The sequence below is a fragment of the Bubalus bubalis genome, chromosome 24, assembly GCF_019923935.1.
Source record: "Bubalus bubalis isolate 160015118507 breed Murrah chromosome 24, NDDB_SH_1, whole genome shotgun sequence".
Taxonomy (NCBI): Eukaryota; Metazoa; Chordata; class Mammalia; order Artiodactyla; family Bovidae; genus Bubalus; species Bubalus bubalis.
The window spans coordinates 8488605-8512904 of NC_059180.1; the positions used below are offsets into that span (position 1 = coordinate 8488605).

At 48.6% G+C, this 24300-nt stretch overlaps 1 protein-coding gene across 2 annotated transcripts; it reads left to right on the forward strand.

Annotated features, from left to right (window-relative positions):
* The first annotated feature begins 81 nt into the window (after positions 1-81).
* On the forward strand, positions 82-22609 carry FKBP6 (FKBP prolyl isomerase family member 6 (inactive)). 2 transcript variants are annotated; one of them, XM_006057105.4, is made up of 9 exons: positions 82-508; positions 731-848; positions 1157-1246; positions 2175-2377; positions 3872-3991; positions 9053-9247; positions 9368-9477; positions 10899-10991; positions 22133-22609. In XM_006057105.4, the coding sequence occupies exons 1-8, from the start codon at positions 452-454 to the stop codon at positions 10987-10989; spliced, it is 984 nt and encodes a 327-aa protein (XP_006057167.4). In that variant the 5' UTR covers positions 82-451; the 3' UTR covers positions 10990-10991; positions 22133-22609. The 2 variants fall into 2 exon arrangements, with proteins under 2 accessions (XP_006057167.4, XP_025131351.3); XM_025275566.3 differs by having other exon boundaries at positions 498-632.
* The last annotated feature ends 1691 nt before the right edge of the window (positions 22610-24300 follow it).

The window sequence follows — 24300 nt, forward strand, 5'->3', positions numbered from 1 at the left end:
TAAAGTGCTGTCTGCCTCTTACGTATCTATCCCTGGAGCCGGAAGGAGAAGGAAGGAGGGTTGGAATCACCCACATCCGTGGTCCTGACCGGTCCAGCAGCCCTGCCCCCACCCCGCGTCTGAAGCCTTGTCCTCTGCTGCGTGTCCTGCCGGCCACGTGTCCACAGCTCGGCCATCACGTACCCGGCGGCTGATCCTCAGCACTTGCACATCCCATTCCCTGTACCCTCGCCACAAGCTGCGTCATGCCCCTCGCGCCCCGCCACGTATCCCGTCATGCCCCACGCGGCCTCAAGTAGCGCGGGATCCAGCTCTGTGCGCGCCCCGCCACGCCCCACTCCCGCCACGTGCCCGGTCACGTGACCTGCCAGGCGTCCGCACACGTGGTCTGGCGCACTCCCCTAGCGCCCACTGGCGGTTGGCGGCGGTTGACAGCGGTTGAAGCTGAGCGATGAGCGTCTCCTCGCGGCCCCTGAACGGATTGTCACGGTTGGACTCGGAAGATCGGGTATAAAAGGGCGACCGCGTCGCTGTGGGGCATAGGGCGGCGGGGCGTAGGGGCAGGTGGTGCGGAAATGGGGGGCAGCACCCGGAACCCGGGAGTCTTGCAAAGACACGACTCCCCCAGCCAGGTGAGGGCCTGGGCGCTGGGGAGTAAGGGCTGGTTGGAGCCGCCAGAGTCAGCGTGCCCGTTCAGGGCTCTGAGGTGGTGTGTTTCATCCCCCATAAGTCTCCGTACCAGCGCTTAAGTCAAAGGATGCTGGACATTTCGGGGGACCGAGGCGTGCTGAAGGATGTCATTCGAGAGGGAGCTGGAGAGCTGGTGACACCGGACGCCTCCGTGCTCGGTATGTATGGCGGCCGGGCCCGGGTGCCGTCTGCTCTGGAAGGCTGGAGGTGCCCAAGGGCTGCGTTTCAAGGGATAAGCGAGGGAACCTATTACCCCTTTGTGTGAGACGGCAGTGAACAGGGGCTCTGGGAGGCCCATCAGCCCAGCTCTTGAGCCGCTCCGCCAAAGGGCAGGCATCTAAACGCTGAGGCAAAACTTTTTCCAGTCATGGGATGAGGGGTGGGGGTCAAGTTTAAGGTACTTAACATTGTTTCTGTGTGACAAAGAGATTTGATATGGAGGCATGAGTGTCTTGTCCTTTCCTAGTGAAATATTCTGGATATCTGGAGCACATGGACAAGCCTTTTGATTCTAATTGCTTTAGGAAAACGCCTCGGCTCATGAAACTTGGAGAGGGTAAGTTCAGATGAAAGTGTTGGGGACTCAGCCCTGTCAGACTGCGACTTCTTGGACCTCTGTCCACGGAATTCTCCAGGCAAGAGTACTGGAGTGGGTTGCCATTCCCTTCTCCAGGGGATCTTTCCCACCCAGGGATTGAACCCAAGTCTCCTGCATTTCAGGCAGATTCTTTGCCATTGAGCCACCAGGAAGCCCAAGTTCAAATAAGGAGCTGGGAAAAAAGAAGTTGCTTGGGGGAACTGATGCAGGGCAGTGCCCGAGGACCGGAAAACTGTCCAGGGCACTTGAGCCTGTTTTTCTGAGGCTGGGTTTTGCTAAACCAGCCGTGTTGTCTTCCACACTCTCCTCTGAGACCTAGGTATTTGGGAGATGGCTTACCTGGCAGGGTTATCTTTGCATTTGTGACGTAACCAGGGGTGCTACATATTTCTTGGTTTATTATGAAGACATTTGTTGAATGACTATTCCATAAGGCAGAGCGAAAAGAAAGGATGTACTCATATGGTTAGAAAGGCTGTGACCAGTGTTGTAGAGATTGACACGCTCCAGACAACTAAGCTGGCGAAATTTGGGGGCGGTATAAGCAGTGTTTGGTGGGAATGCTTAATGAAGGCACAGTTCGTTCCAGCTGGGAATAGTTCACCTCAGATGGGGTATTTGAATGAGCCCTGAAATTTGAATAAGAGCTCAGAGTAGAAGCTGGGCGTGAGTGGGCAGGAGAACACATTGCAGGAAGAAGGAACCACGTGAACAAAGATGTCAAGGCCAGGACATTGCAGAGGCTGGAGGAGTCTGGGGGTGGTGGCGAGTTGGGACGACAACGCAGGAGACTTGGGGATGCCTCTCGGAGAGATGTGGATGTGAAGGGGGAGGCCGTGGGGGGCAGTGGGCCAGCTTCCACCGCGTTTTTTGTCACTTCTTCCAGATATCACACTGTGGGGCATGGAGCTGGGCCTTCTGAGCATGCGGAGAGGGGAGCTGGCCAGGTTCCTGTTCAAACCCACCTATGCTTACGGAATGCTGGGCTGCCCTCCCCTGATCCCCCCAAACACCACCGTCTTGTTTGAGATCGAGTTGCTCGACTTCCTGGACTCTGCTGAGTCAGACAAGTTTTGTGCCCTCTCAGCCGTAAGTTCTGGAGCACAGATGTTAGCACTTTGATAGAGGGATGGGTTTGTGTTTCAGGTAATTATCCTACCCACTGATGATCATCAGCCCCAGGGTCTGACCGAGGCTCGGGTATGGAGAGGTGGGGGAGGAGGATCTTACCACTTGCTAGTGTGTGTCTGCCTGAGTGCTGCTGGCCCTGACGTGTGGGCACCTGTGCTCGGCCAGGGTTCTGGACCAGCAGGGTGAGCTGACCTTTGTCACCATTTGCCTAGGTCTCCCTGAAAGACAGTATTTGCTTCTCAGTGCTGTTTGGTTTTCAGCAAGTCAAGCATTGGTAGCTCATAACTAGGTTGACCACGTAATTTGTTGTCCAACCCAGGACCCTTGAGAAGGAAAGGGACTACTAACTTATGGGATACGAGGACACAGGGTATAAACTGGAATGGATGGCCTCTGTCTTAATATAACTTTAAAACCGCCTTTCCTCTGTAGCCTCACACATAACTCACCCCATACAGACGGGGCTTCTAATCATCAGCAGTGACGTGAGCTCCTTGTCCTGCTGTCTCACCCTGGCTGTACATGTGGCCTTAGATGTCCACCCCAGGTTCACATCTCTGTATGGTGTCTCCCTGGCTAAACCGTCACCACCGTAAGGGAGAGACACTACCTTTTTCTCATCTTTTCACAAAACAGAGGTTCTTGCAGATAACCTGGGTCCCACCTCTTGTGTGCTGATTTAGAATGTTTAGGGGTGGGGCCAGAGAAGGCAATGGCACCCCACTCCAGTACTCTTGCCTGGAAAATCCCATGGACGGAGGAGCCTGGTGGGCTGCAGTCCATGGGGTCGCTAAGAGTCGGACACAACTGAGTGACTTCACTTTCACTTTTCACTTTTGTGCATTGGAGAAGGAAATGGCTACCCACTCCAGTGTTCTTGCCTGGAGAATCCCAGGGACTGGGGAGCCTGGTGGGCTGCCGTTTATGGGGTCACACAGAGTTGGACACGACTGAAGTGACTTAGCAGCAGCAGCAGCAGCAGGGGTGGGGCCAGGACGTCTGTTTCAAAAGAGGCTCCACTGGTGCCTCTGATGTGTACCCGGGGAGAGCATCATGGTCAGAAAGACGAGCGGAGCTCTGGGCAGACCAGGGCTGTCAAATGCTTGCTGGATGAGTGGTTGTCACGAGACCTGAACTTTGTGCTTGGCAAGTTCCATCAGTTTCTAATTCTATGAGAAACTGTTTCTTTAGGGAGCATCTCTGGGTAGGTCTAAACTAGTGGACTTCCCATTTGGCCCTCATCCGTAAAACAGCAGTAATGACATCTACCTGCTGTGGCTTCTGTTGGGATTCAGAGATGACTTCTACCTAGGCGCCTAGCCCAGTGCTCAGCACACCTGTGGCAGCAGAGGTCATAGTCTAAAGGAACAGACCTAACAGCCGTAGTGACCCTGGCGTTGTGGCGGTGGGGCTTTCAGTTTCCTTGCTGACGTCCTTGTCTTGGATCCTTAGGAGCAACAGAGTCAATTTCCACTTCAGAAGGTCCTAAAGGTGGCAGCTACTGAACGAGAGTTTGGCAACTACCTTTTCCGCCAAAATCGTTTCTATGATGCCAAAATGAGATACAAACGGGTAAGACTGCTTCAGAGTGTAAGTTTAGACCCTGGAAACTTCCTTCTTTAAGAGAGAGAGACTTTATCTCTGTCCCTTCTTCTCCCCTACAACTGTTAAGAAAAATCTTAACCTAAAAATCCTCATGCCAGAGGGCTAAAAACTGGGAGAGGGGATGCAGGGTTTAGGGGAACCTGGTGATGTTCGAATATGGATGTGGTTTACATGAGTGTGTTCAGGTTGTGATCATTCATCGAGCTGGACGCTTGCTTTTGTACTTGACTGTGTATTTCAATAAAATATTTTTAAAGTTCTCTTTCTAGTTTTGGGTCCTCTACCAACTGACTTCTCTACCCCATTTGCCATGTTCATTTCCTGTCTCTTTGCCAGTGGACATTCATCTGAATCTAACGCCATTCTTGCCAAGCTTCTGATTGTGATTTGGCTTCCTGTGGAGGTTCTGCTGACAGGAATCCGCTGTTTGCTTTGTAACGTGGTCCCGAATATTATGAGTACTTTCTGTGTGCCCAACTCTGCCCTCTAGGCTATAGAGGCAAACAGGATACCGTTTAGGGGCATTCTGATTTTTGTCTCATTTGCATAGTGAGCCTAAACATTCAGGATTTGCATTCAGCTGTAAACCACAAAATTCTGAAAAAATTTTTCAAATAAACTAGTGATGTAATTTTCCTCACATAAGAAGGGAGGCACTTCAAGGCCAGCATAAGCAGCTGTTACACAAAGCCATCAGGGAACGTTCCAGAGGTCTCTCTGATCAGCTGCCCTTAAGTGTGTCTTTGTTGTCTTTTTCCTTCTCAAGATGGTAGTTTAACCTGCAGTGTCATGTGATCATCCAGGCAGGAAGAAGGGAGGGAAGAAGAGTCTGGTGTGTGTATTCATATTACAAGCTTTCCAGAATTTCTCCTACCCCGACTTCTCATGATATCCTGTGGTGAATGTCCATTTGCCCTTAGCTGTATGCAGATAGGAAGCTGGAAAGTATGGTTTAATTAGTACGTTGCTGCTTTGAATGAAATGGAGGCTCTGTTGGAAGAGGAGGGAAATATATGTTCTCTTTCTCTTAGCATAATACCCTCTAGGTCCATTTGTGTTGTCATAGATGGTGAGGTTTTGTTCTCTTATGGCTAAATAATATTCCATTATGTATATATACCACATCTTTAAATATTCATCTGTTGTTGGGCACTTGGGTGGTGGTGTTCAGTCACTAAGTGGTTTCTGACTGTTAGCGACCCCATGGACTGCAACACGCCAGGCCTCCCTGTCCATCATCAACTCCCAGAATTTGCTCAAACTCATGTCCATTGAGTCTGTGATGCCGTCCAACCATCTCATCCTCTGTCACCTCCTTCTCTTCCCTGCACTCAATCTTTCCCAGCATCAGGGTCTTTTCCAGTGAGTCGGCTCTGGCTACTGTAAATAATGCTTCAGTCAACATAGGGTGTATATATCTTTTCAAATTAGTGTTTTTGTTTTCTTTGGACAAATACCCAGGAGTGGAATGCTGGATCATATAGTAACTCTGTGTTTACTTCTTGAGTAACCATACCGCTTTCCGTAGTGGCTGCATCAGTTTATATTCTTGCCAGCAGTGCCCAAGGTTTTCTTTTCTCCACATCCTGCCAACTCCTGGCTGTTCGTTGTCTTTTTGATAATAGCCATTCTGACAGGTGTGAGGTGATACCTTATTGTGGTTTGATTTCCATTTCCTTGATGATTGGTGGTGTTGAGCATCTTTTCATGTGCTTCCTTGCTGTATATATATCTTCTTTGGAAAAATGTCTATTTGGATCCTCTGCTTATCTTTCAATCAGTTGTTTATTTTTTAATGTTAAGTTGAATGAGTTCTTTGTATATTTTGTATAATAACGCCTTATTGGATATATTGTTTTGCAGATATCTTCTCCCATTCGTTGGTGGCCTTTTCTTCTTGTTGATAGTTTCCTCTGCTATGCAGAAGCTTTTTAATTTGATGTAGTTCCATTTGTTTATTTTTGCTTTTGTTTCCTCAGCCTGAAGAGACATACCCAAAAAAGTATTCCTAACATGGGTGTCAGAGAGCATACTGTCTGTGATTTCTTCTAAAAGTTTTTTGGTTTCAGGCCTTACATTTTAAGGGTTTCCTTGGTGGCTCAGATGGAAAAGAATCCACCTGCAGTGGGAGAGACCTGGGTTTGATTCCTGGGTTGGGAAGATCCCCTGGTGGAGGAGGGCATGGCAACCCACTCCAGTATTCTTGCCTGGAGAATCCCCATGGACAGAGGAGCCTGGTGGGCTCCAGTTCATGGGGTTGCAAAGAGTTAGACACGATTGAGCATAGCACACAGCCTACGTTTTAAATCTTGAAATTGTGTGTGGTCTGAGTAGGTAGTCCAGTTTGATTCTTTTGCCTGTAGCTGTCCAGTTTTCCCAGAGCCATTAATTGTTTACTATTGTTGAGATATAATTCACGTAGCATAAAATTCACACTTTTAAGTGTACAGTTCAGTAATTCTTAGTTTATTCACAAGGTTGTGCAGCCATTACCACTACTGAGTTCCGGAACACTCCATCACCCCCAAAAGAAACCTGTTAGCAGTTACCATTCCCTCCTACACCCCCGATAATCCCTGTTTTACTCTTTCTATGGATTTGCTTATCTGGGATATTACGTGTAAATAGAATTATGAAACGTGATCCTTTGTGTTTGGCTTCTTTCAGGAAGCAAAATGCTTTCAGAGTTTATGTTGTAGCATGTATTAGCAGTTTATTCCTTTTTAAAAACTTATTTTTCAAATTGTGATAAAAATTTGCCAAACATAAATTTTACCATTTTAAGCACTTTTAGGTATACAACCCAGTGGCATTAAGCACATTCAGAATGTTGCGCAACCATCGCCACTGCCTGTTCCAGAACTTGATCATCATCTCAAACAGAAGTTCTCTATCAGTAAACAGTGACTCCCACTTCTGCCCCCAGCTTCTGGTAACCTCTACTCTATTTTCTGGCTCTATGAATTGATCTATTATGGGTACTCATGTAAGTGGAATAATAACAACATTTATCCTTTTCTGTCTGACTCCTTTCACTTAGCATGATGTTTCAAGTGTCATCCACACTGTAGCATGTATTAGTATTTCATTCCTCTTTATAGATGAATAACATACTCTTGTGTGGATCTTACTGGGGCTTCCTTGGTGGCTCAGACAGTAAAGAATCTGCCCGCAATGTGGGAGACCCAGGTTTGATCTCTGGGTCAGAAATTGCTTTTCCTTGGAGAAGGGAATGGCTTCCCACTCCAGTTTTCTTGCCTGGAGAATTCCGTGGACAGAGGAGCCTGGCAGCCTGAGCCTGTCGGCTGTAGCCACGGGGATCTTGCTGCCTCTTGTTTATGTTCATCAGTTGGTGGGCATTTGGGTTGTTTCCACTTTTTGGCTATTGTGAATAATGTTTCTAAGAACACTTGTTCACCAGTTTTTGTGTGTAGACTGATGTTTTCAGTTCTTTGGGGTACATAGCTAGGAGTGCAATTGCTGGGTCATATGGTGAATCTGTTTAACTTTTTGAAGTACTGCCAAATTGTTTTCCATGGTGGCTACAACTTTTCACATTCCCACCAACAATACAAGGCTCCCAGTTACCCCACATCCTCACCAACACTTACCTTCCATTTTTTAAATTATAGACATCCTAGTGGGTGTAAAGTAGTATGTCATTGTGTTTTTGCATTTCCGTGATGACTAATAATGTTGGGTGTCTTTTCATATACTTATTAGCTATTTGTGTATCTTTCTAGGAGAAATGTTTATTCAAATCCTTTCCCCATTTTAAATTTGGTTGTCTTTATTGTTGAGTTGTAAAAGTTCTTTATTCTGAATACTAAACCCTTATCAAATGTGATTTGGAAATATTTTCTCCTGTTCTGTGATTGTTATTTTACTTTTGTACATTCCTAAAAAGGAAAAGATGTCTTTTTATTCAAAAGTCAAAATAAATCATCTGAAGATGGACAATGACCGCAGTAAACCATTACATGTTGTCAACCAAAACCGGTAACTGCCTGTTAAAATGATTTTTCTTAAACATCAGTCAACCTTCAGTCATTTTGTTCTTTCACTTTTTTGATAGTGTCCTTGAAGCACAAAAGCTTTTAATTTTGATTAAGTCCCGGTAATTTATTCTTTAGGTATTTGTGCTTTCGGTGTCAGAATTTATCTAAGACTACAAAGATTTACACCCATGTTTTCCTCTAAGAGTCTTTCTTACAGTTAAGCTTTTAGGGTCTGTGGTCTATTTTGATTAATTGTATGTTGTCTGAGGTAGGAGTCAACGTCATCCTCTTGCTTGTTGACATTCATTTGTCACAGCAGTATCTGCTGAAAGGCTACTCTTTCTCCATTGAGTGGTGCTGGCACCTTGTTAATAATCAGTTGATTCTGGATGTACATAGGTTTGTTCCTGGACTCTCCATCTGCCTTGTTGGTTCTGTTCTATTGAGCTATGTGTCTGTCTATATGGGTACCACACTGGCTTGGTAGTAAGCACTGAAATTAGAGAGTGTGAGTCTTTCAACTTTGTTCTCTCTCTGACCACCCTGCCTTCACCCCGCCTTTTTTAAGTGTTAGGATCCCATGAATTTCCATATGAATTTTCAGATCAGCTTGACCATTTTTGTAAAAAAGGCAGTTGAAATTTTGGCAGTGGTTGAATTGAAAATGTAGAATAATTTGGGCACTATTGCCGTTTTAACAGAATTAGGTGTTTTGATCTGTGAACATGAACTGTCTTTCCATTTACTGAGATCTTCTTTAATTTCTTTCAACAACATTTTATAGTTTTCAGTCTGTATAAGTGTTGCACTTTACATTTATTGCCACTTATTTTATTCTTTTTGGTGCTATCATAAATGGAGTTTTCTTAATTTCATTTTTGGATTGTTAAAGAAATACAGCTAACTCATATATTGATCTTGTGTCTTGAAACTTTGTGAACTCATTTTTTAGCTCTGATTGTGTGTATTCTTAGGGTTTGCTGTATATAAGACCACCTTCTCTCGACCACCTGTCTCTTCCTTTCTGCAGGCCTTGTTGCTCCTCCACCGGCGAACAGCGCCTCCTGAAGAGCAGCACTTGGTGGAGACCGCCAAGCTGCTTGTTTTCCTCAACCTGTCCTTTACTTACCTGAAGCTGGAGCGCCCCACCATGGCCCTGCGCTATGGAGAGCAGGCTCTGATCATTGACCGAAAGAATGCCAAGGCCCTCTTCCGCTGTGGACAGGTGAGCAGGGGGGCAGGGACCTGGGATGGAATGCTCGAGGAACGGCCGCAGTGGCGGTCAACTGTGTTACTGCCGCAGTGCTCTTTCCTAAAGTGTACTTGTAACATGTCCTTTGGGCAGGCTTGTCTCCTTATGACTGAGTACCAGAAGGCCCGGGATTTTCTCGTCCGAGCCCAGAGGGAGCAGCCCTTCAATCATGACATCAATAACGAGCTGAAGAAACTGGCCAGGTGAGACCACTGTTTGCAGGAGTACAATCAGAGAAAGAAATGTGTGATGTATCTGCCGCTCTGGCCTGTTCACTTGGGTAAAGAACTGTTTGATGTTGCCAAGCCCATGTTAGGAGGCAGCGCCCCCTAGAGCTGGCTTTAGGAAATGCTCAGCTCTCTAAACCCGCAGCTCCGGAGAGGGGGTGGGGGCGTAGGACAGACCTCCAGACCACACACGTCTGGACCGTTGCCCACCTCCCTGTCCTCCTCACCAGGCAGAACCCTAAAGAGGTGGCCAGTGTGATTTTTAGAAAGGGCAGCATTCTTCAGATATTATTCCCTGCCGGCTGAGAACCTCTGTTCTCAACTGACTGCAGGAAGATGTCTTAAATATGCTGGTTTGATCTGAAATGGCTCTTTGAGATCTGAGTCATTCCCTAAAATGACTCTCTGTTACCCAGGTGATACCGATACCAGTATCTCAGTAATGTAACTTTTTCTGATTGTGGAAGCTACATATTCATTGTAGAAAACTGAAAATTTCAACATAATTCCATCGCCTCATAACCACTTTTTTTTTTAAGGTGTTCTTTTGTTTCTCTTTATTGATGAGGTTTCTCTACTTATGTTAACATTGTTAAACGTTTAATCCAGATTGCTAGTTAAAGCTTTCTTTTTTAAAAAATATTTATTTATTTTGGTTGTGCTGGGTCTTGTTGCTGTGAGCAGGCGTTCTCTAGTTGCAGCGAGCGGGGACTGCTCACTAGTTGCAGCATGCGGTGGTCTTTGCAGTGGCTTCTTGCGTTGCAGAGCACAGGGTGCTGGTGTCAGGCTTCCGGAGTTGTGGCACACGGGTTTAGTTGCCCTGAGGCATGAAGGGATTGAATCCGTGTCCCCTGCATTGCAAGGCGGATTCTTAAGCACTGGACCATCAAGGCAGCCCTAAAGCTTTCTTGACATAAAAAAAAAAAAAAGCACAAGGTGTGTGTACCTCCTGCTTGGATCCAGCTATTTGCATTTCAGGCCTTGAAGACTTACAGAAATTTCCTTTCTGGTATTTATAAATATCCTGTTAAGAAAGGTGTAAAAATTTTGGAATCTGACCATTCTTTAGCAGGAAAATCTCAAGATAAATGAGAGATCTCTGAGTATGAGGTGTTGCTCAGATGGACGCAGCCAACAGCCTCTCTGACAGTGGCTCCCAGCCTTCGAGACGGCTGTCTTTGCAGATGGTGGGCTTTTTGTCCAAGGGTTTCCTGAACAGCCCTCTGGGGAGCACCCCATTCCCCTTCTCCTCCAGCATTGTTTCCACCCCCTCCTGATTGGGTTTGAGGCCTGCTGAAGTTGCGGTGTTTCTGGCCCTGAGTGGAGAATTCTAGCTGCCAGGTGTCACTTCCCATAGATACTGCGCGTCTCTAACTACTGGGTATTTCTGCCTGCAGCTATTACAGGGACTACATGGACAGAGAGAGAGAAATGTGTCACCGGATGTTTGCTCCTGGCGACAATGGCTCTACAGTAGGAGAAAACTAAAGGTGAGCTGACGCAGAAAGCTTCAGGATGGACCAGCGTCAGGGGAAAAGACCGTTAACTCAAAAATGCATTTAATACATCCTCCTGCAACATTGTGGTTTAGCCTCACCAGTCGTAAATGAGTTGTTTTTTAAAGATAATTTTATGTATTTCTGGCTGGCTGGGTCCTTGTTGCTGCATGGACTCTTCTTTAGTTGTGGGAGTGGGGGCTACCCTATAGTTGTGGTGTGTGGGCTTCTCCTTGCGGAGCATGGGTTCTCGGGAGCATGTCTCTTTGGTAGTTGCAGCCTGTGGGCTCAGTAGCTGTGGCTCCTGGGCTCTGGAGCACTGGCTCAATAGTTGTGGCACACATGCTTGTTTGCTCCACGGCATGTGGGATCTTCCTGGACCAGGGATCGAACTGGTGTCTCCTGCATTGGCAGGCAGATTCTTTACCCATGGACCATCGGGGAAGCAAGCCCCAGCCTCGCCAGTCTTAATCACTCTCAGAACACTGACGTTAGGCTACAATTGGGCCAAATCAATCCACAGAAAACCTGTTTTATAATAAAGTGTTGACTGGTAATTTATTGAACACTGTACTGACAGCAAGCCAGAATGGTTGTCTGGGTTCAGAATGCTGTCAGGCTATCGGTTGTTTACTCTCATGATCACGGGACCGACGGGAGCTCTGGCTCACTGCCCCGCATCATGAGAGCCCATGGGGCTGCGTGCTGCCAAGCCGGGGAAAGATCTGAATTCAGAATTTCATGTATAAACATCACTGCTGAATGAGTATTGAATTTGCACCATCATATGGTAGAGAAGTTGTGAGTCAGATTGTCGTAAGCCAGGGGCCATCTGCCATCGGAGTGAGAAGGTGGGCCATTCTCCTCGGTCCCCGAGTGGCAAATGCCGCCCACTGGCAGGAGGGCAGCCCTGCCTCCCGGAGCCGTGGGCTGCTGTGGTGCAGAGCCCCACGTTGCGGGCCTTCTCGGAGGCTCACAGAAGCCTTGGAAGGTCCACCCAGGGCTTGGGCTAGACTCATAGGTTTCAGAAGCCTTAAGCTTAGACATCCAACCAGTCCATCCTAGAGGAAATCAGTCCTGAATATCCATTGGAAGGACTGATTGAAGCTGAAACTCCAATACTTGGGCCACCTGATGGGAAGAACTGACTCATTTGAAAAGACCCTGATGCTGGGAGGGATTGGGGGCAGGAGGAGAAGGGGACGACAGAGGATGAGATGGCTGGATGGCATCACTCGATGGACATGCGTTTGAGTGAACTCCGGGAGTTGGTGATGGACAGGGAGGCCTGGCGTGCTGCGATTCATAGGGTCGCAAAGAGCCCGACAAGACTGAATGACTGAACTGAAGCCTAAACATGAAAGCAGAAATGTTTCATGGCTTTTATTCACCTCCTTCACAGTAGTGAGGCTATCCTTATAGTTATTAATGTGATGCTTTATCTGGGCAATGAAGATGATGCTTTATCTGTTTTTTCCCCCAAACCTGAAAGCCTCCAACCTCACCTTCCATTGAACACATTGTTAATGATGATTGATCCAGATGTCGAGGGTGGGGACGGTTGGTGACCACTTACTCCGAGAACTAGAGACGGACGGTGCTGGGGCAGCCGGGGGCGGACGCCCGGTCCTTCAGCAAACACACCCCATCGGGGGTTACACACCGGGTTCTGGTTTCTCCAGGACTGCATGACGTAACTCTCTTGTCTGGTTTACTCTTACTTCAGAAAATTAATGGAAACAAAATCACCTGCCTTAAACACCTGCTTGGCCTGAGTAGATAGCTCTCCTCTCTTGAGAGAAGTCAAACAAGAGGCAACAAGAAAACAGCTGCCGGACGGGCTCATGGTGATAAATCTCTTCTTTGTTTCCTGCTCTGTGTCTCTACAAAAGAGGCCTGGGAGAAGAAGGCAGTGAAAAGGCCCATTCAGTCCAGAGTTTTCTCACGAGTGATCTGTACACTCTTGTCTCTGCTCCATCAGAAACAGGCAGTCGGTGTCACACGTCAGCATCACTGTCACTGCTGACCACGACCCTGGGACCCTGGCCTTCAGGCCTTGTGGGGACGCTGGTGTATTCGCGGCTCTCCTGAGCTGAGATGTGAGCCAGATGACCATTGGTGTCCGGCAGAAATGGAGGCCCAGTGGCTTTTCACCGTGACATTTTGGACCATGAGCTGGCAGGTCCTTCTGCTTAATGAAGATCCTGTTCTTCCCAGGTCTGTCCTAGAAACAAGGCCTTGGACACCCAACAGGACAGGTTTCCTCTCTGTTGCCCTCACCTCCCACCTCTCTGTTGCCCTCACCTCCCACCTCTCTGCATCCGGGAGACATTTTTTAGCTGCCGATTCTGAGATGGCTTCTGGGGTGTCCCAAAGTCTCGAGTCTGTATCACCAGCAGATTGCCACTGCCATTGAGACTGTAACGCATTTTAACTTTTGTGTCATTCATCGTTTCTCGGCTCCCCTTTTTTGTATTGTACTTGTACCTGGTTAGTCACTTCAGAAATCTAGCTTTTTATTGATAGATCATGTCACCAACCTAGTTTTAACTAAGTAGGATCATTTAAAATCCATTGTCTTCCAAGCTGTCAGAAGCTACTGACTTTTCTCTGTCTTGTCTTCTGAAATGTTTGTTTCTTCTGGTGGAACAAGAGTCCCCTCAATTACATTCTCTAAGCCTCTGGTGATAGTAGACTTAGTTTTCTGAGATCAGTGGGCCATGTCTCTTTCACCTTTGTGTTTTCTAGCATCTGGAACCATGCTTAGCATGTGATTGGCACTCAGTAAAGGGTGGCTGGATCAGGTATGAAATAGCCGAAACACTGGCCTCACCTCCTCGAATCCTTGCCTTCCCGGCTGACTCCTGTATTGGCTCTCAGGATTCATGTTCTTGCCGATAGCAGAAAACCATCCTTAACAGTGTTCACTGCAGAAGAGGTTTGCTGAGGGGACCCTGGGGGAGCCTACGGGATTTGGGCAGACGCTGAGCACTCAGAACTCGGAGGGTAGAGACGGAGAGCCTTGGGGAGTCCGTCCTTCCTCTCTGCCTCCTCTCCTGCCCTGAGGAGGCCCAGGCGTCCGTTCCCACAGCTTTCTATACAGAGGGGAATTCCTAACCCACACTGCCCTCCTCTTCCTGAGGCAATGCAGCTCCAGTTTAAAAAATCCCGAAGCAGGACTCTGGCTGGGTTTGGAGGGTGTGGAGTCCCAGTTATCATGTCATTTCATCCACAAGGATTTCCCTGCGTATCTCTAAAAGATAAGGGCCACTCTTGAATTTTTCTTTAATTCTCTGAAATGCTTGTCTGTCTGCTCATTTGCTTTCAGTTTTCTCTTTTCCATGTTGCAGACTTTCCACAAATGGTTGGTGTTTCTTGGCTACTTATTCGCATTTAAGAATGAAACAGTAAGACAATTTGACCAGGGGCTCTGTTTACCTGGCAGGTCTTCTCAACTCATCCTTCTTAATTTAAGGCTGAATAGATGGGTGCCAACCAAAATGCTTTGAGATCCTTAAATACCACAGGGAGGAGCTTTGCATTGGGTTCCAACTCCTGCTGCTGCTGCTAAGTCGCATCAGTCGTGTCCGACTCTGTGCGACCCCAGAGACGGCAGCCCACGAGGCTCCCCTGTCCCTGGGACTCTCCAGGCAAGAACACTGGAGTGGGTTGCCATTCCCTTCTCCAATGCATGAAAGTAAAAAGTGAAAGTGAAGTCGCTCAGTTGTGTCCGACTCTTAGCGACCCATGGACTGCGGCCCACCAGGCTCCTCCCTCCATGGGATTTGCTAGGCAAGAGTGCTGGAGTGGGGTGCCATTGCCTTCTCCCCAACTCCTACACTAGCTTATAAATTCTGTATTATTTTAATCTGCATATCCTCAATTTCTAGTGAGGCTGAGCACCTTGGCGTATTTATTGGGCCATTATTCTTTGTGCATGTTTCCTATTGACGTCCTTTGCTCACTCTTGGGCGTTTTCTTCATTGGTTTGTAAGAACCCTTTTCATGTGATGGCTGTTTACTAAATGTCTGTTACGTATGGTCACATATTTTCTTCTGGTTGTTTTGAGTATCTGCACATCTCTGTGTTTGGCTGCTTTCTGTGTGGTCTCTGGAATCCACCCTGTGCTCGCACTTGGCCTGTGGGAGTAAGCAGAGGTCTGTCATGAGTGAGCAGGAGAGCAGGGTGTGACGGGCTTGCTGATAGCTTTTCTTGGAGTCTGAGCATCAGTCTGTGTCCACAGTGCTTTGTAATGTCCATAAGCCCATTTAATCTTCCCAGCATATTTTAAGGGAGAAATTATCTCTATTTTACAGATCAAGGGGAGGAATAAAGCTCAGAAAATCAGACCCTTTCCCTGTGAAGGTCTTTGTGTGTGTGTAAACAACTGTGACCATTTTCATTTGATTTGAAATGTAAACCCCCAGATGCTGTCCAAGGCTTTGAGTACATCCAGCTTATCTCTCTAGCTGGGGCATTATCACTGATTGCTCAGGGATTTTTTTTATTCCTTTCTTAGGTGTTTAGGAATTTCCTCCCTCTTCTCTGCTCTCCATACTTAAGAGAAGCTGAAGCCTTTGGGCTACAGAATTAAGAAGATCGAGCCATGTTGCTTGGCCAGCCTCAGGGAAAGAATATCCTAACAGATTTTTTGAAAGTGTTTTCTGGAAAGTCAGAGCAGCTCCTGAGAGGCTCAGGTAGAAATAAAGGTTAATAATAAGCTCCTGTAGTTGAGGTTCTAGGGTTCCTTTAGTCCTGGTTCAGAGAGTGTAGGCCAGAGTGAGCCCCACAGAGCTCAGTGCCGAGGCTCGGGAGTCCTCTGGGGTCAGGGATTCCCTTGTTCCAAAATAGCCTTCCTGTGTCCGGCCTGTACTGGTCAGTTGCCAGGAAACCCTAGGAGCAGATCATCATCCCTCATAGTGTGTGACCAGATTCAGACGAGAATCTGCTTGATCCTGTTCTTCCCAAAGGGATTAAGGAGAAACTCAAATCCACTGTAGAGTCTATAAAGGTATTTCATGCCTCCAATTAGACGCATCTGAGTCCTGAATAAATAGGAACTTGCTTCAATGTATTTTTGTGATTTTGTATGTTGTCAATTCTGACTGACTTTCCCTGCATCTCCACTTCTTTTACTCCTCCCAACAGAGGTGTGTTTTCCTGGGAGTAACTGGGCATCCATCCTCTTGTTGGATGAGGGTTGTGCCATTTTCCAGGCACACTGTTAGATAGTCTCTTGATCTTTAGGAAATCTGTGAAATGCCTTTTCCTCCAGCTCAGGAGATCGCTGACGTCATCCCTTTGCTGTGTGACTATAAATACTTCACGTGGGTTGGCACCTTTTGACGGGCCCCTTCCTGGGCAGCGCTTCCGCTGGTGGTTTCTTCAGCCCCTTCGCCCTCTTCACAGCCCCTTTTGGCAGCCATTGTTGTTGCTGTTGTTCAGTTGCCAAGTCACGCCCGACTCTTTGTGACCCCATGGACTGCCCACGGCAGCCTTCCGTGTCTCTCACCATCTCCCAGAGTTTGCCCAAGTTCATTCATGTCCATCAAGTCAGTGATGCCATCCAACCATCTCATCCTCTATCGCCCTCTTCTTCTGCCTTCAGTCTTTCCCAACATCAGGGTCTTTTCCAGTGAGTCGGTTGTTCTCATCAGGTGGCCAGAGCATTGGAGCTTTAGCATCAGTTCTTTCTAAGAGTATTCAGTTGATTTCCTTTAAGATTGACTGGTTTGATCTTCTTGCTTTCCAAGGAACTCTCAAGAGTCCTGAAAGCCATAACAGGCCCCGAACCCCACTGCCAACTGAGGTGTACTTCTGGGCTCTTAGTGAATGAGGTATCAACGAAGACTAGTTAAATTCAGGAGATAAACTACGTTCCTTTTTCTAATCTTCAAATCAGTGATTATTGAAGTGCCCTTACCTTTCCGTAGGGGGCTGAAAAATGGGAAATCTGGATTCTCAGACTTAGCTTGTTTTCTGTGACATCAGCCAAGTCATTGAACCCCTCTGGGCCGCAGTCTTGCCATCTGTATAATGTAGCGATCAGATCTTTAAGATCTCTCTGTACCTCCTTCGTTCCTGTCAGATGTTGGCTCAGTCTGTTTTTAATTTCTTGGATTCATAATTACCTAATTTTGAATAAGCCGTGTCTCTAGGCCTGTGTAATCCAGGACCTGACTTCGATAAATAAGGATACAGGCACATAGTGAAAGAAGCGAGTATCAGTAGCAAAGAATTAACGTGAAGTCACCCGGGAGGAGATGTGGAGAGATGATGGACCCTGGGAGCACAACATGGGACCAAGAGGACAGGCTGGGAGCCGGGGGGCGAGTGGGAGCTTTAGCTGGGAAGGCTCTGGTGGGCTTCAGGGAGCCACGCACCAGCCCTTGAGTAGTTGCGTGTCCTGCACAGAGACAAGCGGCAGCTGCTGTCGGCTTCACAGCGGGGCCTCTGACACCAGGAGAGGCAGAAACAAAAACAGGACAAAAGAAACCCTCTAGGGGGTGAATTTCACAGAGGAGTGACCGGCAGTGTCACGCCCACCAACGCAAAGGACAAGGACTGAGAAATAACTCAGTCATTCATCCGCCAGTGTGGAGTGGTGGGAATGCAGGCAGGACCACGCGCCTACCCCCCTGGGCGTACTGAGAGCAGGAAGTGCAAGGCGGGAGCAAGCCAGCCTCCTCAAAACCATTGGTGGGGCCCTCCCCAGGGACTCGGACTCAGCAGCTTGGCTGGGGCCCCAGACTTGCTGTTTGTAACGAACTTCCAGGGATATGGACCAGCTGGTCCGTGGAGCACAGTAAGGTAGATGGCCTTCTCAAGACATCCTCATGAGAAGAGGGAAGGAGCGGGTGCAGGGCGATTAGAACCATAACAGTGGATTTGTTTGGACACGAGGGTGGCCGTTGGCCGGCACTTCTGACCCGTTTGTCACGTATTCTGCTGTCTTCCCCCCCGTGCTGTGGCAGCTGATGGCCGTGAGCGCTCACAGGTGTCATCGGAGGAAGTGTGCTGAGTGCGGGGCCACCCCCAGGTCAGGGCAGAGGCCTGGGCGCGCTCGGGTTCAGTTTACACCTAGAAAGGCTGGGCTTCGGGGGACCACTCAGCTCGATGTGTGCTCCCAGCAGGAAGGGAGCACTCCGTGATGCCTGCCTCCCACCAGTGCTGAGAAGTAGAAAGAAGTAGTTGGGTGGGGGTGCGGACCAGGGACGCTGAGGGGACTACAGCAGGAGGAGGCCGTGTGGAGCGGGCCACCAGCGGCCGGGCCAAGGTGGGGACAGGCAGATGAGGCGGCCCGGCAGTGAGGGCTGGCTTTGCACGGCGGGGGCAGGGGCAGAAGGGGGACTGCCAAGGCCAGAGGGCACAGCCAACTGGTGGGGTGGCCGAACATCACATCGTGGAGTACGTGAGGGGGCTCGGGCTTCTGGGAAAATTCTCTCTCAGTTGGATGTTCGAGATACCCAGACTAGGTTATTCTGATTGAGTGATGCATTTTGAGTTAGAGAACTAGTTAAGTGGATTCAGGGAGGGTCTAGGAATCTTCACCTTTTTGTGCATTATCTGGGACTTGAAGAGGGATCTACAGCTTTTACCAGTTTTTCAAAGGCTGTATGACCCACAAGAGGTGAAGATCCATTGTTCTAGAGGTTTCTCAAGACACTGTTCACGTCTGCCCGCTCACTGTGGCTCACAGGCTCTAGACCAGGGCTGTGGACGGGCAGGGCTGGTCCACAGTGCCGTGGGAACTCCTTTTATCTGCCTGGCCCTTGGCCCTTTACCCTAGGGTTTCAGACAGAGACACCCCAGGCTCCGCAGCCTCCGGCTCCAGGTCCCAGGATTACATCACTTCCCTGTCTTCTCGTTACTTTCTCACACTCTTCTCTGGTTACTGCCCACTATTCTGTGCAGCTACTGTGGACACCGATCATATCATTGCTGGAGTTTCTATTTCACAGTGACTGTGCCTTTTCCCCAGGCCTGGGGTTCACTCTCCTCAGAAGCAGCTTGTTTAGTATTAATATATTCAGCTGGAGTCTGCCCTCCTGGACCTTTGTCTGTGTTCCCTGCCCGAGTCTGACTTCTGTCTTTGTAGGTCTCCTGGCTGATCTTTGCTTGACCCCCGGGTACATGATGGCTTTCTCTCTGCCTTTTGCTCCTTAGTATGCAATGAGTATTGGATTTTCAAAATGAAACGTGAACTTTTTTATTTTGATGCATTTTCGTTCATGCTAAAGTGTCCTTTTTTATTAGTTTCAAATTGAAAATTCTGTTGACTAAACTTCACAAACCCCAGTGTCTGATCTTGGACATTCTCCTTGCCCACCTGCATCCTCGACCGCACATGTTTGTGTTGCATGAATATTGAATACAGGGCTGATTTCTAGAGTCAGTGCATGGGACACAGACTGGATTGAGTTTTTGTTTTCATTGATGATTATTAAACTTTTTATTATGGATATTTTCAAACCTATTCGGATTTAGAAAGAATAGCATGACAGTGTGGTCACCAGCATTCTTCTGCTCTTCTGTTTCTTCTACCACCCCCCTGCCCTGTAACTTTTTGTCAGTATTTTAATTTAAATTATAAAAATGCTGTGTGCTTATGGTTTTAACCCAGAAGGTGGAGAATAAAAGCTCCCTGTCCCCAAACCTGTTTTCTAGAGGTAACCACTGACGTTTCTTAAGTGTCCTTCCCAAAGCATTGCTGTGAATATTCAGGATTGTGGGTGTCTGCGTAATCTTCCACACAAATAGAAGTATACATTTCGTACCATAATGCAGTTTGGGTGTTTTCTAGGTTAGCATACAAAGAGCTGCCTCATTTTAAGAAAACAACTCAGCGGCATTCCATCCTAGGAGGGAATCATCCTCTTCCTAACAGTAATTGATAGTCAGACAGACAGATGACATGGTTACCCCTCAGCTAAGTTTTCTCTGATGTTTGTTTAAATGTTATGTCACTGGGTGATACACGTGTAAGTTCAACTGATCCAGGAGTCACTAAAGTGACCTCTCAAGCGTCTGTACCAGCTTATATCCCCTTTGGTGCTGTTGAGATTCCATTATTTAGCTTTGCCATCATTAGTATTGTTAGATATCTTAATCTTTGCCAGTTTGGTGCATCCAAAATGAGATCTTGTTATTAGTATTGACATGTCCATGGTCAAGAATCTTTTCAGATGTTCAAGTATCCTTTCTATAAATTGCCTGTTTCTCTGTAACCAAACACCTTTCTGAGTTTTTCAGGTTTGGGGTTTTGTTTTGTTTTTTTGTTTTTTTTTTTTTTTTGATAGCAAAATGTCGGTTGCTTCCCTGGATACTCTAGGCATATGATCGTCACATTCAAGTAATGGTAACTTTGTCCTCTGTTTCCCACCTTCTCTCATCTTATTCAGAGCCCATCTCCCTCTGTGGGCTGAGTACTTCCAGAATAGTGTTAGATGGCGGTGACGGATCAGCACGGCAGCTTTCGTGACCATAGTGGGTGGACCAGTTGCTGCTATACTGCTCAGCATGATCCAGGCTTTCAGTGAAGACAGTCTTCTTTGTGTCATGCTAAGGAAATGTTTTTATACTCAAGTTTCTGTCAGGAATGATTGTTATCAAATGCCTTTCTGTCACAAAGATAAATAAGCTTTTTTTTAAACCTTTGACCTATTATTGTGGTTTACAATGTTGAATCTTTGCAGTAGGGCCTTTGCACTGACATTCCTCCAAGCCCGAAAGCCCTCCTGACTATTCAGAGCTCAATCTACTTAAATGTCGCCTGCTTGGAGAGGTCTTTCCAGTTACTTTATGTTAAATAACAACTGACGTCCTTCTGTGTCCCCATAGCCTGCTGATTTTTCTTCACGGCAGTTACGTGTTTTGGTTTATCTCTTTATCCCACTGAAGAACGTCACAGGAGGTTTGTCCGTTGCATTTCACTGGTGCCGTGTTTTTCTGTGATGTACTACAGGGGCAGCCAAGCAGGCCGAGTCAGCAGAGTGCCGCAGCTCTTAGAGGCACAGACAGGCGCTCTCCCTGGTAGATTTAAATGACCAGCAAGATGGACATCCTAGGAAAGCACTGGCCTCCTCTCCGGCCTGCACTGGCCCACCTGCTTCTTCCCAGGGCTTGGGTTGAGGGGACTGTCTCAAGCAGGTGTCTCTCCCCTACTCAGAAGCTGCTGTTCAGCAAGACGGCAATGAAGGATGTGTTCTTAACTGTGACCCCCTCCCCCAGCCCTGCACACCCACACGCACCAGGGCCCCAGGCTGGGCCGGCGCGTCAGCCAGCACCCACCCCTGTGTCCCAGCATTTCCCACGGCTCTGGGCCCAGCTGGGAGGCAGTGATGCAGAGGCATCACCGCAGAGCCCTCAGGGGGTGGTCCTACCAGCTTTCGTTGTGTTCCCACCTTCAGTCGAGGTCATACTGGTCTTGCGACAGCTCAGTGAAGTATATCCTATAGGAATGTTTGACAGGTGAGGAAGCAGGAGGTACAGCTGGCCCAGGATCACAGAGCCGGAAATAGTGGGACCGGGAGTCCACTTGGATCTCCTGGCCCTGGATACACTACCACACTGTGTCCCTGCTGCCAGCGCCCGTGTTACTGGCCTCGTGGTGAAGCCAGCTGTCCTGTGGAGCTGTCTGGGTGAGGCCTGTCCAGGCGTCTTGTCTGGTTACATCCCTAGTGGTCAGTGCTGCCCAGTGTGTGTCCCAGGGGTTTCACGTGTCCCCCTGAAAGCAGCCGCTTGTACGTTTGGCCCTTTGAGAGTGCTTTTGACATCCTCGAGTTGCTGAGGATGTGTAGTCCTTGTGGAACAGTCGAGATGAACCAATGAGGAGATTGCCCACACTCAGGAGTTAGTCATCTGTTTGGGGGCTTCATCTGAACAGTAAAATTGAACTGGATGGTCTCAGGGGCCCTTCTGTTCTGCTTTTCTGAGATGGTGTTCTTGAAGTTTCAAAGCCACCTTATTGACAGGTCACCATTTCCCAGGACCACCCACCCCTTAGGGCCCTTGCCCCCTCAGGGGCATCTGTCTGTCCCTGGTTCCCACCTGGACTCAGACCCGGGACTGGCTCTGGCGCCCTCTGGGACAGCTGAGTCCCACTCTGTTTCTAACTGCTGTGTTTGATTCCTAGATTTCGCAGCTAATGACAAGTGAGAGAAGCGAGGCTGCCAGGAGTTCTCCATCGTTACGGGAGGTGGGCAGAGCGCTTTCCTGAAGGATCTCCTCAGGGCAGACTGTGTGCACGACCTGCTTGGAAGAGGGGCTGAGTTTCTGCAGTCCAAGGCCACGCCCCGTCTGTGACTGACGCTGCTGAAGTGTTTTCACAGCTGCTGCTTTCTGTTTCACGTTTTCATGCAAAGGAGGTGAAAGGGTAGCTACTGACAAGTAGGAGAATGCTATTTTTTAAGGCAATTGCTTGTTTTTTCAAATAGAATTAGTCCTTGGCTTTTCTCCAGTCCCAGCCCCCTTCCTGCTGCTCTTGTCCCTGGGTGAATACAAATAGGGATTGCTTTGTGTATTTTGTAGGGCTCTCAGTTTTGAAAAGGGAGAATTATGTTACAGATTTTTTTTGGTTGTAAGTAAATAAAACACTTCCTTGTCTTTGCAAGATCCAGTGTAAATTGTGTTGAGTTCAACTAAACTTACGAAGTCAGTAGGTAGGGTAGAGGGACAGCTATTCACTGAGACCAGTTGGATCAGCGAGAGTGCGAGTTGGGTTTATTTTCTGGAGCCACAGCAGTTCATTTTGACCTAAGGGTAAATGCTTGTGCATTTGCATTGGGGTTCCCTTGAAATCTTCTCCCTTCCATGGGGAGCTGTTTCAAGAGAGTTAATTGGAAACCTGGGAGCCAGCCAGTCCTCCTGCACTGTTGTGGACTGTGAGTCTTGCAGAAATGTGTGTGTGTGTGGTGTTACAAAGCCAGCCTCCCCATGGTGTCTTGGCCAGTGTGGTGCTGGGTGCTGACAGCTGCCACCTGAGGGGCCGCCTGGGCCTCACAGCATTGCCGCCGCTTCTTGGTACAAGTCTGGGAGGTGAGCAGTGGCCCTGCCCTGACCAGGAAGGAACAAACTGGCCTTGAGGGACTTTGACACTGCCCCAGGGCTCTTCCGAGTCAGGGCCGCCTCTCCCCGTCATGGGACAGCGGGGCTGGTTTGGACAGGCCTCTGGATCCCAAAGGGTTTGGCTGTCCCCACCTGGCCCCGGTGCTCAGTCCTCCTCTGTGAGCCTTGCTCGCCCCACCCGACCATCACTGACAACTTACTGTCGCGTTCAGAGCCATGGCCCGAGCCCAGGGAGGAAGGTCTGGGCCTGGGTCACGCGGTAAGGGCCGAGCTGGAGTGCTCCTAACTGAGAGGGCGGCCCCACACGCGACATGCTCAGAGACCTCTCCCTGCTCCCCACGCCCACAGGCTGGTTGCTGTCTTCTGAACAGGGTCTGAGGGCTTTTCGCTAGAGACAAGGCCCGGAGCCCTGGCTGACTTTTGCTGAGCAAACTGGGCGATAGGTGGCGACATAACCCGCTCTATGCTTCCCGGCGAGCCCTGCGGCCCGCAGAAACCACGGCCCGCCTGCCTGGGCTGCTGCAGGTGCCCCAGCCTGGGTGGGGTGGTGACCTTTGGGACGGCTCTCTGGCTCTCTCTCTTGCCTGAGCTGCTTCACCCAGCCTAGCTGTTCAGAGAGACTGGTCTGTGCTGGGCGTTGGCTCAGCTCCAGGGCCCCTGCCCTCCAAGAGGAAAAGGTGTCGAGTGTGGTAAGTTCTCAGCCTAGAGGGAGAGGCTCTTCAGACCGGTGAGTTGTGACAAGGGAGCCTAAGGGACCCGCTCCAGCCAGCCGGGAGCACAGCAGGGGCCACAGCCCGGAGGGGACCCACATGCCTGTCTGAGAAAAGACGTCTTTGCATTTATGTCATGTGGGCAGACAGATGGCATGGGTCCAGCAGAGTGTGTGTGTGTTGTCTGGGAAATCAGACCCTCCTGTAGGCCTTGAGGAGCCCGGCAGGCCCCTCCCCAGGTGACCAGCACCCCAAAGACGCCTGTTCTCCCTGGATCTCAGGAGGCAGGCTGGGCTCTTGGCTGCTTCTCTCCTGACCTCGTTAAGCTTGCCTTGACCTCTCTAATCACTTTGGTCAACCCGGTCACGATGAATGACCTAATAACGATGAGTAGTCATACTTAATCCAGAGCATCAGTTAAGCAGAAATGCCTGTATGTGTGTGTGTGTGTGTGTGCACCCATACACTTCTGTTTGTGGCCTAGGAGGCAAACATTTTAGAAAGAGAAATGCCAGCAGATAGATAA